This window comes from Salmo salar, chromosome 01 (assembly GCF_965601325.2).
Source record: "Salmo salar chromosome 01, fSalSal1, whole genome shotgun sequence".
Classification (NCBI taxonomy): Eukaryota; Metazoa; Chordata; class Actinopteri; order Salmoniformes; family Salmonidae; genus Salmo; species Salmo salar.
Window position 1 is genome coordinate 41,335,373 of NC_138291.1, and position 18,043 is coordinate 41,353,415.

The 18,043-nt window shown below is 40.7% G+C and overlaps 1 protein-coding gene across 2 annotated transcripts in view; it reads right to left on the minus strand.

The window, feature by feature from the left end:
- Positions 1–452: 452 nt before the first annotated feature.
- si:dkey-87k14.1 (leucine-rich repeat transmembrane protein FLRT2) overlaps positions 453–18,043 on the minus strand; it is a 57,819-nt gene continuing 40,228 nt past the window's right edge. Inside the window, exons 1-2 of one of the 2 annotated variants that reach the window (XM_082974430.1) lie at positions 15,851–16,571; positions 453–4,544 (exon numbers count right to left, since the gene is read on the minus strand). In XM_082974430.1, coding sequence (XP_082830556.1) covers positions 1,917–3,962 — 2,046 coding nt within the window. In that variant the 5' untranslated portion in view covers positions 3,963–4,544; positions 15,851–16,571 and the 3' untranslated portion in view covers positions 453–1,916. Of the gene's footprint in view, positions 4,545–15,850; positions 16,572–18,043 lie in introns of those variants that run through there. The other variant, XM_014195022.3, reaches the window with a different exon arrangement.

Genomic DNA, 18,043 nt, shown 5'->3' on the forward strand with positions numbered 1-18,043 from the left:
GGAGGTTGACAAAATGTCTGAGGATGAGGAATGCAACTTACTACAGTAATGTATATCATTTTGGAATGTTAGCGATATAAAAGCTATCCCTCAATGTTCCACATCCCCTAAACAAGCGATTTGATATGGGACACAATACATTTTGTGACAAACAAATTGCAGTATCATCACCACAGAATTTGTTCTCAAGGGTAACATTCAGTGTTTGACTTTTTTATTTATTATCCAGCCTACACGTGTCCCTTCCAAATTAGGGCCCAACTTTTGTGAGAGCTGAGGACACATTTTGGTAGAAAATAACTCAAAGCATCGATGATATACTCTCTACATAATTGGTGTATTTCTCCCAGAGAAGACCGTAGCATCACAGATAAAAATGTCTTACGTGATAAAGAGATGCGATAAGACTGATAAAGCAACAAGATACAAATAAATAATCAAATACAAGGCAATCGTTTTTTTCAACAACAATTCAATGTCAATTGAATGTATTTACATTACACTTTTGTGCAAAAACACATGGATTCAAAAGACTTTACATTATGAGCTGATCATTTCAAGGCACATATAATATATTACCATAACATTATTTTTTGCTGAACAAAAACTGAAATAGCTGCTTAGTATCCAACTATCTTGACAGATGTGCTTGTTGATCTTTCATTCTCAACTATACAATGTACAGTTTCCTTATGCTTTAATTTTAGTTTTTGGAAAGCATACAATGCAAACTTATGACCTGTGCATGATTTGCAGAGTCAAGTCCATGAGAAAACAAATCTGTTTTTGAACAGCTTGGGAAACAATCAAAAGGTTCAACAAAGTTCATAACTACAGTAGCCTACTACCATTTCATGAACAGTATTTCCAAGTTGTGGTAAATGACCACTGACCAAGAACATAAGAGTGTTGTTACTGAAAGAAATACTTGAATCAGAGGCCGTATGTATCAAGCATCTCATAATAGGAGTGCTGATCTAGGATCAGTGTAGCCTTTTGTATAAGATGACAGAGGGGGACATGATCCTAGATCAGCACATCTAATCTGAGACACTATATGTATACCAGCCCTGGAATCCATGCAGCCATTTGACCAACACTTCTCAACACTGTGTTCATAGAAATGTGTCTTTGTTATGTAGATGAAATGATGAAAGAGAGACACTCACTGCAGTATTACTACATAGGCAGAACTACTATTCAGTACTCAGCAATGTCCAAGCAAATAAAAAGATAAAGAATCATGAATGAATCATTGACAATCATGAAAAATTCTGCCCTCTTGTGGTACATTTGCATGAACAGATTCTCTCCCTCTTTCCCTCTCTCTTCCCCTCCCCTTCCTCCCTCCTTCCCATACTCTCTCCCATTCTCTCTCAAATCCTTACTGTGAGAAAATATTTATCTCCAAAGATCATTTCCTGAATGGTTGGTTCTGTCTGTCACATTGAGTTGCCACATCAAGTCTCTGACATAAACCCTATTTGTTTTAATTTCCATTGCCAAAACATGGGATGTAGCTATATCTGTTATGGACATTGTGCATGTTAGACTCATTACTGGCTAGGCTATTTTTATAGGAATGAGTAGACCGTCTGACTATCATATGACTTCCACATGGCCCAATCTTTATGAAGCTCAAAATATAAGATGATGAGAGAAAGCTCTGATTGTAAAGAACTGGCTGCACAGAACCGAGTAACACAACTTTGAGAAATCAATAACTTATAAATCAATTAGCATTTTTTACTAAGGGAATATAAAAGTTAGCTGAATTCAACATTATAGTCCAGCCGGTGTATAAATTACATTGCAGACACAGAGGTCTTTGAAATATACTGTTCAGTGTACTGTATGTAGTTAAGTGTATTTGTTAATACAAAGGGGGTTCTATAACACTCTGCTACGCAAAACCATCATGTACGGCAAAAGTCTGCGTCTGCTTGAACATTGTTCTTGCAGTATACTGTGCTATTGCTTCCCAGAGGGCAGTCTCTGAAGCCAATGCCCCCATTAGGGGTATAAATGGGCTGTATGCGGTAGTCTCCCTTGAGGAGCTGCTCGTTGTTCAGGGACGCTATCTGGAAGCTGGTCTCAGTCATTTCCAGTATAGAGTTATCCTTTTTGGTTCCTGCCTCGCAGTAGTCGTCTTTTCTCCTGCCCTTATTGTATTTCCACTTGGCCGAGGACGACCGACCCTTCTTGTGCATGTGCCAGCAGAATATGCTAAGGAGAAGCACCAGAACTACGATCACGGCCCCTCCGATGAGGCCAGCCAGAAGAAAGGGAGAACTGGGGTCCTGCTGGGTGGCCTGCTCCGGCCCCGGTGGCCCTGTATTATTACCTAGGCCATAGGAGACCGGCTTAGTCACAGCCTCTGAACACACTGTATCATCCTTGGGCCGGTAGTTATTGAACGCATCCAACGGGATGACACAGATCCGGTAGGTGGACTTAGGCTTGAGGTTGACCAACCGTATGCCCCGGTGCTCCCCTCCCACCATCCTCTCCCTCACTGTGTCTCCCGACAGGCTGGGACCCATCTTGGCCCAGGTGACCTTGTAGGCTGTGACAGGAAAGGACGCTACCCAGCTGACGTGGATGGCTGAACCATTGAGTATGGTGAACTTGATCTGCAGGGTCTCCCGCTCAGGGTCCAGGGGCGGCAGGTTAGTCCTCTGTTCCCCATCTCTGGGAGGGGAGGAGGGGACGAGAGGGGGGTGATGTGTGGGTGAGAACGGGAGCCTGGATGGGGGAGAGAGAGACTCCGTGTCTGAGGGGTAGCCTGAGGAGGAGGGAGGGAAGCGGGTGGTGAGGCCTTTCGAGGTGGGGGGCAAGTGGGTGGGCGGCAGGGCAGCCGTGGTGCTGCGAGGGCACTGGATAAGCTCGGTGTTCAGCTCTCTGATTACCATGCCCCGGACAGTTTCGGGCTTCTGGCACATGAAGCCGCGCACATTGAGGGAGACTGGCAGAGACTTTAACCACAGTATGACCCAGTTAATGCTGCAGTCACACAGCCAAAGGTTGTTTCGAACAGTGAGCTGTCTGAGGCTGACGAGGCCATCAAAGACCCCCTCTGTCAGGGACTGCAGCTGGTTGTTGGAAATATCTAGCCTCTCCAGCTTTCTCAGCCCCGCGAAGGCCGTCACAGGGATCTCATTCATCTGATTATCCTGAAAGTTCAGCTTCACCAGAACGTCCCCCGGGAGCAGCGGGGGCGGGTAGGTAAGGGAGTTCCGCGCCAGAGACAGCTCCCGTAGTGTCACCAGGTCCTGGAACGTTCCAGGGGCCACACCCTCGTCTGTCAGCAGGTTCCCGTCCAGCAGGAGGCGCTCTAACCTCGTCACATTCCTGAGCGCCTCCTCGGTGATCACTGCAATCCGGTTCTCGTCCAATCGCAACTCTTTGAGGTCCTCAGGGAGACCAATAGGGACACTGCTCAGGTGGTTCTTGGTGAGGAAGAGCATCTTGAGGCTGACGGCCTCCCTGAATGCCCCTTCTTCCACCCCAACTGTGGAGATGGAGTTATCGTCCAGGTGGAGCTCCTCCAACCACAGCAGCTGAGCCAGCGCGGCCCTGGAGATGGTTTGGATGTTGTTCTCCTGAAGGTGCAGTACCCGTACGTTCTTGGGCAGGTTGATGGGAAACTCGTCCAGCTGGTTACCATAGAGATAGACAGTCTCCACGGAGGCGACGTTGTGAAGCTCCGAGGGGAAGCCGGCATTGTTGATCTGGTTGTTGTGGAGGTAGAGGGTCTTGTAGCCCTCTCCAATCCCTAGAGGCACCGAGGTCAGGCTCCTCTCGTTGCAGTAAACAAAAGTCCTGTCACAGCGGCACTCCTCTGGGCAGCTTGAGCCGGACGCCTGGGAGAACTGCATGTGCAGGCCCAGCAGTATGGGTATCCATGGCCTGAGGAAAGAGGCCCAGTCCTTATTCCAAACACGCAATGGATGTAGCTCCATTATAAAAGATAGGTCAGAACTGACCGAGATGTCGTTAAAAGAACGACAAATGACAATCACAACAACCAGTAGCAAATAAGAAAAAAAAGAACAAAAATAGTAAAAATCCACCGGAATAAAAAAGTTCTGTAACCAGCTGTGAATGCTTAGTTCGCTGCTCCAGCAGTAAGCAGAGGTGGAGCGGCAGCAGCAGCAGTGCTGGAGGAGGCTTCTGGTGGTAATTCCTCCGTAATTGCCTGTCCTAAGCGTCCCAACACAAGAGCAATGGTCTCATTAAGCAATGTGCCTCCTTCACCGGCCGCCATCCACACTCACTAGCTCGCTACGGGGATGATAGCAAAGCTCATCACATTTTCACTCTAGGTCAGCCGCCGCAGTGCACTGTAAGGGCCTATTTAAAATGGTGGCTACTAGAGAGCCATGTATGGTACACTCAGGGTTATCATTGGAGAGACCCCTCCTCCTCCTTCTCTTCCTCTCTCTCTGTCTTTCACTCTCTCGTTGTTTCACTCTCTCACGTCACACACGGCTGGGCCCAGACTGATGCTGCCTCCGTTGGAATTGACATTTGGATCCAGAGGCCTATTTTCAAAGAGACAAATGAAGAAATCAGTGGGATGATCTTAGAATGCATGCTTTCCCTCTAAATAAACAGAAAGGAAGACTTCAATTTCTATCCCTCAAATACAAAGTGAAGCATTGGAAATTAGAGAGAACAGACTCAACATGAATTGACTTATGCATCACATCTTGTGAAGCTCATCTTTCAACAAAAGTTTACCAGACTGATGCTTTTCAATGATATCATGTTGACAGACTAGTGCATGGTAAATCTGATAGACACACTTATTTCATATCCCTCACCAGACATGTACTGCAGCCGTGGATGTTATATAGAACAGTGAACGTTGAATAATGCTCTTGTTGTAAAAATAATGTAACACTTTAGATTACAGTTTCCTTACAGCTGTAATTATGTCATGAAACAGCTGGCCATTGTGATCTGTAACATAGTTGTACAAATGAATCACAGGTAGAAGTGTCAATGAAAATGTCCATGAAGCATTGTAGGTTGAATCCATTGTGGCCATATAATAATGGAACAATGGAAACATTATTGTGTGGAGTTGCGCATTTTCAGTGTTGTGAAAAAGTATTTTCCCCCGTTCTAATTGTCTCTACATTTGCATATTTTTGATACTGAATGTTATCAGATCTTCAACCAAAACCTAATATTAGATAAAGGTAACCTGAGTGAACAAATAACACAACAATGATATACTAATTTAATTTATTTCATAAACAAATTTATGCAACACCCAATGCCTCTGTGTAAAAAAGTAATTGCCCCCTTACACTCAATAACTGGTTGTGCCACCTTTAGCTGCAATGACTCCAACCAAACACTTCCTGTAGTTGTTGATCAGTCACTCACGTCACTGTAGGGGAATTCTGGCCCACACTTGCATGCAGAATTGCTTTAATTCAGAAACATTTGTTGGTTTTCAAGCATGAACTGCTCACTTCAAGTCCTGCCACAACATCTCAATTGGGATTAGGTCTGGTCTTTGATTAGGCCATTCCCAAACATAAAATGTGTTGCTTTTTAGCCATTTCCATGTAGACTTGATTGTATGTTTTGGATCATTGTCTAGCTGCGTAACCCAGCTGCGTTTCAGCTCACAGACAGATGGCCTGACATTCTCCTGTAGAATTCTCTGATACAGAGCAGTAATACTTTTGATTCATCTGTCCATAGAACATTTTTCCACGAGTCTTGATGATCATCAAGGTGCTTCCAGGTTCTTTTTTGGCAAACTTCAGTCAACTTTTTAGACAAGATGGGTCCCATTTTGTCTGGCAAAAACCAAACACTGTATTCCACTGTAAAAACCTCATACCAATGGTCAAGCATGGTGGTGGTAGTGTGATGGTTTGGAGATGCTTTGCTGCCTCAGGACCTGGACGACTTGCCTTAGAAGGAACAATGAATTCTGCTCTGTATCAGAGAATTCTACAGGATAATGTCAGGCCATACATCTGTGAGGTAAAGCTGAAGCGCAGTTGGGTCATGCAGCAAGACAATGATCCAAAACACATTTTATTTCATTTTTTACCTTTACTTAACTAGGCAAGTCAGTTAAGAGCAAATTCTTATTTTAAATGACAGCCTAGGAACAGTGGGTTAACTGCCTTGTTCAGGGGCAGAACAACAGATTGTTATATATATAGATTTTTTTTAGATTTCTTAATATTAACCTTGTCTGCTTGGGGATTTGATCTTGCAACCTTTCGGTTACAAGTCCAATGGTCTAACCACTTGGCTACCTGTCGTCCCAAAACACATAATCAAGTCTACATAAAAATGGTTAAAAGCAACACATTTTAAGATTTGGAATGTCCTTGTCAAAGTCCAGACCTAATCCCAATTGAGATTTTGTGGCAGGACTGGAAATGAAATCAAAATTCTTCCACAGCGATGTGAGAGAATAAATAACAACCACAGGAAGCATTTGGGGTGGCCGGTAGCTTAGTGTTTAGTGTTGGGCCAGTAACCAAAGGTTGCTGGATCAAATCCCCGAGCTGATATGGTAAAAATCTGTTGTTCTGCCCCTGAACAAGGCAGTTAACCCACTGTTCCCTGGTAGGCTGTCATTGTAAGTAAGAATTTGTTCTTAACTGACTTGCCTAGTTAAATAAAGCTTTAAAAAATGGTTGCAGTCATTGGAGCTAAAGGTGGAACAATCAGGGGGCAATTCATTTTTCACACATGGTGTTGCAAAACTTTGTTTATTAAATAAATAAAGTAAGTATAATTTTGGGGGGTTATTTGTAAACTCAGGTTCCCTTTATCTAATATTAGGTTTTAGTTGATGATCTAATAACATTCAGTATAAACAGGGTTGGCTAGGTTACTTTCTAAATGTAATCTGTTACAGTTACTAGTTACCTGTCCACATTTTTTTATCAGTAGCGTAACTTTTGGATTACCCAAACTCAGTAACGTAATCAGATTACATTCAGTTACTTTTAGATTACTTTCCCCTTAAGAGGCATTAGAAGAAGACAAAAATGTATGTTACCAATTGAACAACATCTACAGTATTGCAGGATAAATCCATGTTAAGTTTACATAGCTGGCCATATATGGATGTTACATTTTACTTTATGAGTTGGTTATGTAGGCTTCTTCTAACCCATTGCTTTCTACTACATATAATAATACGATTCATAAATTCTCTTAAGAATCCGACCCCTTTTTTAAATTTTCACCTCTAATTACATACTCAAATCTAACTGCCTGTAGCTCAGTACCTGAAGAAATGATATGCATATTCTTGATACCATTTGAAAGGAAACACTTTGAAGTTTTTGGAAATGTGAAATTAATGCAGGATAATATAAGACATTAGATCTTTGAAATGCAAGAGAAAGGCATACATTGAGTTAGGATTCTATGTGTAATTTTGATGTTATTCAAAAGATGGCAGCAGTGTGTGTGCAAAGTTTCAGATTGATCCAGTGAATAATTATTTCACTACACAATATTTTGTATCAAGTCGACCAGGAGTTTGCCCAAATGTGCCAAATTGGTCAATTTATACATTTTCAAGTACATAACTATAGAGAACATATAAAATGCTATGGTAATAAAAAAATTACTGCTGTATCGGGAGCCAGATTGCAGTGGGGTCAAACTGTAGAACCCAGTTCCTACATTTGAATAAATGTAAATGTGAACAAACACTGTACAGCCTATTTGGAGAAAAACAAACTTCTATTTTGGGTTCTCATGGAGTACGACAGTTGAACTAAGCTCATGAGGCATATAAATTATATTCCTCAAGAATCAATGGACATAGATATCTATATCCATTGATTCTTGAGGAATATAATTTATATGCCTCATGAGTTTAGTTCAACTGTTCAACTAGATATATATATAAATATAACTATATATATAAATATATATATCGCTGCAGATTGCTGTGGTAGCCATGCTGGTTACGTGTTCTTTGAATTCTAAATAAATCACTGACAGTGCCACCAGCAAAGCACCCTCAAACCATCACACCTCTGCCTCCGTACACCTCCGTATACCACCCCTACCTTGTCACAACACATTGATTGGCTCAAACGCATTAAGAAGGAAATCAATTCTGCAAATTAACTTTAAAGAAGGCACACCTGTTAATTGAAATGCATTCCAGGAAACTATCTCATGAAGCTGGTTGATAGAATGCCAAGAGTGTGCAAAGCTGTCATCAACTTAAAGGGTGGCTACTTTGAAGAATCTCAAATATAAAATTAATTTGGATTAGTTTAAAACTTTTTTGGTTACTACATGATTCCATATGTGTTATTTCCTAGTTTTGACGTCACTTTTATTCTACAATATAGAAAATAGTAAAAATAAAGAAAAACCCTTGTCAACTTTTGACTGGTACTGTATGTACTATACCAGTCAAAAGTTGGGACACACCTATTCATTCAAGGGTTATATATCATTCTATATCATTTTATAAGTCAAAAAATGGATGTAGCAACTGCAGATGGCTCCTTTTTAATTCTATAAAAAGTGTGCGAGTTTCAGCATGTGTCCATTAGGCCTATGGATTCTTTTTTTTATCAGCATGAATTAAATTGAGCAATAAAAGCCCCACTTTTATTCCATGCAGCTGTTGCAAGAGTGCATTTTTCACTGGCTGTCCACTGGTTTCAAAAACAATGATTGATAAACAGCTTAAACTTCTTGAATTCAACCATTATTCGGTTCAAATACACATAAAGATTTGTGAGTAGCCATCCACAACAACCACAATCTATAAGGCGCAAATAGCTAAATGAGAGAGCTGCGTTGTGATTCACATCAATGCGCTATGTAGATATCAATAATAAGTGATATCCGTATCGCCGTAGACTACACCACTCCTGTCATCCTTACCTCCAAGCGTTTATTCAAGTTGGATACTCTTTGGATGCCGACAGCAGTCGCACCATTGGAAGACATAGCATGGACTGTAGCCTACAAAAGCCTATTCCTTTTCTTTTCTCGCGATCCATCGAACACATTTGGTGTGTCATCATAGTGGTCACTGACTTGTGGTCAGACTCGCTCAGGTGGAACAAACGTAAATTTGCAAATTTTTTCAATGCTGATTTAAATGTCATTGAAAAAACAGAGGAGTCTCAACAATTTTTCCTTCGCAAACATCCTTTCTGAATTAAAAAGTAATAATTTTCAAAAGTATCCGTAATCTGATTACAATATTTTGGCTGGTAACGTAACAGATTACAGTTACAGTTTTTTGTAATCCCTTACATGTAACAGATTACATGTAATCCGTTACTCCCCAACTCTGAGTATAAAAAAAGATGCAAAAATAGAGAAAATCAGAAAGGGGGCAATTACTTTTTCACTGCACTGTACATGCAATTGCCAAAATTAAGAAAATACCAACATAAAGTGTTTTAGGGCGTTGGGCCACCAGAACAGCTTCAATGTGCCTTGGCATAGATTCTACAAGTGTTTGGAACTCCATTGGAGGGAAGCGACACCATTCTTTCCTGAGAAATTCAATAATTTGGTGTTTGTTGATGGTGGTGGAAAACGCTGTCTCAGGCATTGCTCCAGAATCTCCCATAAGAGTTAAATTGGGTTGAGATCTGGTGACTGAGACACACACACGCTCAGATAGGCTCTACCTGTGCAGAACACATGCCCCTTTGCTGGTGGTATAATCCCCCCGCAATTTCTTTTTGTATTATTATTATTTTTCTATCAACTCACTGCCCGCAAGTCGTCATAAAGTTTGCCACCCCCCACCCAGTCCCGGTTGCCCCTTTTTCCCAATATGCCCTGTACAGAGATTGCCCGCTCGGTATCCAAACATGCATGGCTTGAGACATGCGGTCACCGGTCGAGTATGTGTAGCTAAGTACCCAATTTAAGTATCAACATTACTGCCACAGCAGCATACCATTTGATTAACACTTGATAACACTTGATTTAGCCTACATAATCAATATTCGATCTGGTTGGCTGATACGTGCAGCAGAGAGAGGCAGAAAGACATAGAGACGTAACAATCAGTAAAAGAAATAGAGCTAGCTAAAGAGACGATTTACATCAGTCATCAACATCAATGATCAGCTGATTGCCCACCCTCTTCTCCTCATGTCAATCATGTCTATAGGAGGCACTGTAACTACACCGAACAAAAATATAAATGCAACATGCAACAATTTCAAAGATTTATAGTTGATATAAGGGAATCAGTCAATTGCAATAAATTCATTAGAACCAAATCAATGGATTTCACATGACTGGGAATACAGATATGCATCTGCTGGTCACAGATACCTTAAAAAAAAGGTAGGGGCCTGAAAAACACTCAGTATCTGGTGTGACCACCATTTGCCTCGTGCAGCGTGACACAACTCCTTCGCATAGAGTTGATCAGGCTGTTGATTGTGGCTTGTGGAATGTTGTCCCACTCCTCTTAAATGGCTTAAATGTGAAGTTGCTAGATATGGTGGGAACTGGAGCACGCAGTCGTACACGTTGACCCAGAGCATGCCATAAACATGGGGCACTCTACTGACATCAGCAAACCACTAACCCACACGGCGCCATTCAAGCGTTCTGCCATCTGCCCGGTACAGTTGAAACCGGGATTCATCCGTGAAGAGCAGACTTCATCAGCACGCCAGTGGCCATTGAAGGTGAGCCTTTGCCCACTGAAGTCGGTTACGACGCCGAACTGCAGTCAGGTCAAGACCCTGGTGAGGACAACGAGCATGCAGATGAGCTTCCCTGAGATTGTTTCTGACAGAAATTCTTCAATTGTGCAAACCCACAGTTTCATCAGCTGTCCGGGTGGCTGGTCTAAGATGATCCCGCTGGTGAAGAAGCCAGATGTGGAGGTCCTGGGCTGGTGTGGTTACATGTGGTCTGCGGTTGTGAGGCTGATTGGACATACTGCCAAATTCTCTAAAATGACGCAAGAGGCGGCTTATGGTAGAGAAATTAACATTAAATCTCTGGCAACAGATCTGTTGGACATTCCTGCAGTTAGCATGCCACTTGCATGTGCCCTCAAAATTTGAGACATCTGTGGCATTGTGTTGTGTGACAAAACTGCACATTTTAGAGTGGCCTTTTATTGAACCCAGCACAAGGTGCACCTGTGTATTGATAATGCTGTTTAATCATCTTATTCATATGCCACACCTGTCAGGTGGATGGATTATCTTAGCAAAGGAGAAATACTCACTAACAGGGATGTAAACAAATTTGTGCACAAGATTTGAGAGAAATAAGCTTTTTTTGCATATGGAACCTTTCTGGGATCTTTTATTTCAGCTCATGAAACATGGGACCAATACTTTACATGTTGCATTTATATTATTGTTCAGTGTAGCTTGCTTACAATTTGCGATGATGAGTGAGTGCATTGTTGCAGAAAGAAATAGGCTTATGTAAAACGTTCACTACAGAGCTAATTGTTATGTTAAAAAATTCAAGACATTAATTATGAAAGTAAAAAACAAAATTGAATCAGGGGGAATGCCTTTTTATCATTTTGAGCACCTGCCTCGAGAAAGGGCTGCGAGTGCGTGCACACACGCACACACACATTTGAAACTCGCGATGCACCTTTGAGACCCCTCATTTAAACTCACTGAGATCTCTTCTTCTAGCCATGGTAGCCAAAATAATCGGCAACTGGCCATTTTTATACATGACACTGAGCATGATGGGATCTTAATTACTTAATTAACTCAGGAACCAAACCTGTGTGGAAGCACATGCTTTCAATAGACGTTGTATCCCTCATTTACTCAAGTGTTTTCTTTATTTTGGCAGTTAACTGTACATTTTCAACTTTTTAAAATGTATAGAACAATTTTTTGCTGCATGTGCTGAAGCTGGCAAGAAATGCTGAATGAAATAATCAGAGTGAGAGAGAGAAATAAATAGAAAAACAGATGCATACATAAATGAATAAATAGATCAATCAATAAATAAGTAAAGTAAATTGAGTCAGGAATAAAGAAAAGCTCCCAAATGACTTTTGCATAGTGGTGAAGGGAGTGATGCTAAAGAGATCACTGGCTCTGTGCACCCAAACTTGTAGAGGGCATTGAGGTGTTTAATCTGTCAAATGCCACGGTGATGGACAGAGATTTGCTCCACTGCACTCACAAGAACCACTGCACAGTCCTCCAATAGTAATGAGAGAGAGAGAGAGAGAGATACACATGAAGAATTACATTTCATAATATGTCTCTCTCAAAACACACATACATGCATGTACACATACACATGCACACATCAGTTCTATTTAAATTCAAAATGTTGTGATTCAGTTGTTTTAGTTAGAGGGGGAACAGAATATTGCAACTGAAGCTAAAGCATGGGCAACAATACTCCAGTGAAGTTGATTTGCCTATATATGCCGTTGATGACGATTATGCTCTAACACATAAAATGGAGAGTTGACATCATTCCAGATACAAAAGAGCATGTGGGTCATTCTTGAATTACAGTGGCATTTGGGGAAAAATATTTGGATACATCCTATTCTAAACCAACTAATATGGTAGCTTAATGATGTTTAATAATTTTTACCACAATGATAAAATTGTGCCACCGGTAAGAGTAATAACATCAATGATGGTAACACCAATGAGTCATTTTAGGAAAATTAGGGGTCACAAACGCTAAAACCTAAGGTTATCAATACTTTAAACATCTTTTGCTAAAGTGATATGATTAATCATTTTTCTGACAATGTTATTGCCCTTCATTTAAATTGAGTAAAACTAAGTGACACTTTGGATTTAGACACACCAGATGATCAATGGAATCCTCAAATGTATGACATACTAAAAAGGTGTGATTAGCTAATCATTTTCTTTAATATAGACCCCTCCTCCGATAACAGTTTGCCACTGGAGAGAAGACTCAAGGTCCCTGTATATCTTTGTAATGAGTGATTTTCAAGGCGCTAACACCAATGACATAGAACTGAGGGACACACATTATACTTGTCATTTTTTATTTATTTAAATTGCCTTTTTTGTTCAATTGATCTGTACAAAATATGAAAAACTTTTGTTCACTTTCTAACATTCTACTTTAAACGATGAATAAGTATAAAGTCTAGTAGTAAAGGACTTGCATTATGTTTTATCATTAATAAACAGTCCAATATAAACAAAAACATGTTTGATGTCTAACTATTATTCATTTTAATGTGTTGTTTATGGTTGCAAATGCCAACGCAATTCAAGAATGACCCATGTAAGACAATGATTCACATTTAAACATGAGTGGACTAATTCCAGTTGTATTCAAGCAGTAAAAAATGTACTTGCAATCCACCTCCCATAACTGACAATATCTACATTATGCAACCTCAAGCAGTATCAATATTTAAAGCTGAAGGGACTGAACAGGGGCGTCATGCACCTCAAAAAATATGAGGGGAAAAATAGTACTTGAGGATGGCTGGGGGGGTAGTCTGGAGGGGGCTAGCCCCCCCCCCCCACTGAAGTTGAAGAATTTAGCATTTTTCAAACACCTGAAACTGCTTTTTACTGCAATCTATAGCCATAATCATTATGCTTAATTCTATGTAAAAAAAAAAAGTATGTATATTTTTCTGCATATCTAAGCATACCTCTTTAGCTGTCTGTATCCTCATGACTGGTGGTTCTTTTTTTAAAGAAGCTATGTATGTTTCTCTACATCTCTGCTAAAGTCTGGATTAAAGGTTGAAAAGAATGAGTCTTATTCAGTACATTAAGTTATTGCTTGCTTTTCTTAAGTCTTCCAACCTTGCCAGCATGCATGCCAGCTAAACTAGTTAGGGAAGCTAGTTACTCTAACTTGATTGATAGCCTGAAATGACCTCTTGGTAGCTAGTTATGAGGTTTGGAGATCGGGATCCTATTTGGGCTAGCTAAATCCAACTTCATATAATTGGTAGGTGGCTAGTAGTGTTACAGGGAGAGAAAAAAATCTGGGCTAATCTGAGGGGGCATGTGTCCCTGTGCCCCCTATGGGCATGACAACTCTGGGACAGAGCTCCAGATATGACCACATGAATTATAAAGGTAGAGAAGAGAGATGGGGACAAGTAATGACGTTACACCTGGCTAGCTGTCATTTCCTCAAATGTCATTGAAAATGTCCAAGACATTATCTGATAATATAGTATAACCCTCTACTTTTTACCCTGCCAGGACAGGAGGAAACGAAGCCTGGCTGACAACTAGTGTTCCTCAAGGGTTCTTTGGGAAGGATGATGGTACGATGTGGAACCATACTGACCCAAAGAACCCTTTGAGCCCTTTGGTTGCTTGCTATTCAGAAAAGGGTTGTTTTCTCTTTTGGTGATAATTAAAATGTTGGGGTGGCAGCTCATTGAAATATTTTGGGATGTGGTTTGCCCACAGCTTTTTTGTGTGCATCCTTGAGTCAGAGTGTCATTCCAGTTTATCTAATCTGTTGTGTTTTGCTATTATATGACTAAATGATTTTCGATGGTAATGGTGTTTTAGGTAACCCTCACATATGGCCTTCTGTCACTGGTGAGCTATGGACTAAATCAGTGTTTCTAAATTATCTTCTTTCTGGCTAACCAGAACCTTAGAACCTTTGTAGAACCTTAGAGATTGAGAAATGTTTTTTTATATTTTTTTATACAACCATTCTCAGTAAAGGTACTATAGATAATGGGAGGCACACATTACTACATAGAGCCATGGCTACATAGAACTCTATTCCACAGACACGCCGGACACATGATAAGACGCACTCTACACATGTGCACATGTATGTTGTACTGTAAATATGTGGTGGTGGAATGGTGGCCTGAGAGAATACACTGTATGTGTTGGGTAAGGTGTTATGTTATGTAATGTCATGTAGTATTTGAAACTGTATGTAACTGTCTTATGTTGCTGGACCCCAGGAAGAGTAGCTGCTGCCTTGTTAGCAGCTAATGGGGAACAATAATACATACAAATACTATAAAGAACCATTAAAAAGGGTTGAAACCATAGTGGAACCCTTTTTTGTTACTATATAGAACCTTTTTTATAGTTCTTTATAAAAAACGTAGGAAAGGGTTCTTCATAGCACCACAAAGGTTCCATTTAGAACCGTATGAGCATGGTTCCTTATAGAACCTTCAAAAAAAAAAACGTTTCTATGTAGCACTATTGTTACAAGCCAAATAACCCTTATTTGGCACTATATAGAAACATTTGTTTTTGTGTAACACGGATCATCAGCTTCTGAACTGGATAGTGAATACCTAACTCTGTCCCTAATCCAGGTGAAGCACCGGACTGGCAACATCTTTAAATAGAATCCTGAGCCGATGTGTCAATATAGCCAGCAATTTAAATACATGTCAGTTACAGCTGCCAATAGCAGCGTAGGTAAAAGTTCCGTATCATTACCAATTTGTCACGAACCGCAGGTGAATTTCAAACGCTGCGCAAAAAGGGAAAATCGAGACTCAGTGCCAATAGATTTGATGTCTGAAACGGCTCACTTGAAGTACCTGATTTGAAATCAAATGGAAAATACATATAAAGTACGTTTAAAAAAAATATGCAGTCAGTGTTTCATGTAGGCTTGTTTTCCATGTCGAAATAAAATACAAAACAATAGACTATATTGTGCGTAAAACATAAACCATATGCGTGAAATCAAATTAATCCTATTTTAGCTAAAGTTTTAAAATATATGTATATTTACCACCGTAGTGTTATTAGGCTATAGTGGACAGCGCTGTAGGTATTTAATAACGCATATCCAGATGTCAGCGATAAAACTGGTTTTAGGCAGTAAGATGGTCTTACTTCACCTTTTTCAGGAATGCTGAACGTCGTTTTATTGTATATCCATGGGGCATGGTGAACTATCCTTGGTCCGTTTCCCCCGTAAATGACACCCAGTGCAGGCTTTCACTCTGTCAGGCTTTCAGGCTTCCACATCTTGACTGGTGTACTCCAGGGTCCTAGCGGCTCTGCCCGAGAATTCCCCGAGGCGGGTGGTTGTTGTGGAGGGCATGCTGGGGGCATGCTGGTCCGGGCAACGATTCAGTTTATCCGCTGTATGCTCCGTTACTCCTGTACTCCGCTGGCGATGCCACAGCAGCAGTTCTTCGCCTCCCGGGCTGGTTCAGAGGCGCCACCAAGTTCTGCGCTGCCTTCAAAAGATTAAAGGATTACATTAGGCGAAGAGATGGGACTTTTGTCTCCCACCCCTTCATGTACACCCGAAAGAACCGGCTGCGCGCAGTTCTCAAGAAAGCAGTCCGATCTCCTAGTCATAAATGACTAACATTGAATTGTTTATTGCTAATGCAAGAATTGCCTTTTCCCCTTGAAACCCATGGGAGACGTTAACTGTAATGAATTCAGCTGATAGCGATCTTTCCCAACTGCTCGCGCTCTCTCTCTCTCTCTCTCTCTCTCTCTCTCGCTCTCTCTCTCTCTCTCTCACACACACACACACACACACCCACACTCTTCCTCACACCCTAGCGCACGTGCACACACATAAGCGTTTCTCACTCTGTCTCTCCCACCATTTCAAGATGACTAGCTGTCCTACACTACACACTAAAGAAATGTGTGTTCCCCAATAGTTTTTTGGGAAGGGTGATGGTTATATGTGGAACCATAATGACTCAAATAACACTTTGAGCTCTTCAATGGTTCTTTACAGTTCACAAATGGCTTCTTTGCTCTTTTAGTGATAATTCAAATGTAGGGGAGGAGGCTTGATAAAATATTTTATGGTGTGGTTTTCACATTGGTCTTTTTGTACAACCCTAAATGAGAGTGTCATTCCAGTTTATGTAATGTATTGTGTTAGGCCAGATTATGATTTATTATGAAGGACTATGGCAAGTGATGTTGGTTTATGAAAGACTCGCGTATGGCCTTGGGCCAATTGAGAATGGTTGGTTGACTAAATCAGTCAGTGGGTTTCAATTCCCTCTTCAGGGACCCCAAGCTGTTCCAGAGGTAGCTCATGAACAGTCAAGTTCATGATTTTCAGTCAATTGGATGATGTTTGAAGGAAACCAGATCAAAGTATGATGACCTAAGTATGAAAAATTACTGTTGTTTCTATATTGATTAAGGTTGATAATAAAGTTACTGGGCCCCTTCCCCATGTCAAACATTTAGATTAATTATCAGGGTGAACATGTGACATCAGCTTAACACTCATTTTAATATACCAATGGTAACATGATATTATCTTACCTAATTTAAATTTGCACTTGCAACCAACATCGGAGAAGGCATGTTTGTGGAGAGGCATGGTTTATATAGCTAGATAGGGACTATACTGGTGCCAAAATTGGACTGTAGGATGTCAGAAAATATCATTAAAAGTTGATCTTATTCATCTATGTCAAAGATACTTATATGTTTGTCCTTTCATCTGTGTCTGGTTTTAAATACAGTTGAAGTCGGAAGTTTACATACACCTTAGCCAAATAAATTTAAGCTCAGTTTTTCACAATTCCTGACATTTAATCCTAGTAAAAATTCCCTGTTTTAGGTCAGTTAGGATCACCACTTTATTTTAAGAATGTGAAATGTCAGAATAATAGTAGAGAATCATTTATTTCAGCTTTTATTTCTTCCATCACATTCCCAGTGGGTCAGAAGTTTACATACACTCAATTAGTATTTGGTAGCATTGCCTTTAAATTGTTTAATTTGGGTCAAACGTTTCGGGTAGCCTTCCACAAGCTTCCCACAATAAGTTGGGTGAATTTTGGCCCATTCCTCCTGACAGAGCTGGTGTAACTGAGTCAGGTTTGTGGGACTCCTTGCTCGCACACACTTTTTCAGTTCTCTCCACACATTTTCTATAGGATTGAGGTCAGGACTTTGTGATGGCCACTCCAATACCTTGACTTTGTTGTCCTTAAGCCATTTTGCCACAACTTTGGAAGTATGCTTGCGGTCATCGTCCATTTGGAAGACCCATTTGCGACCAAGCTTTAACTTCCTGACTGATGTCTTGAGATGTTGCT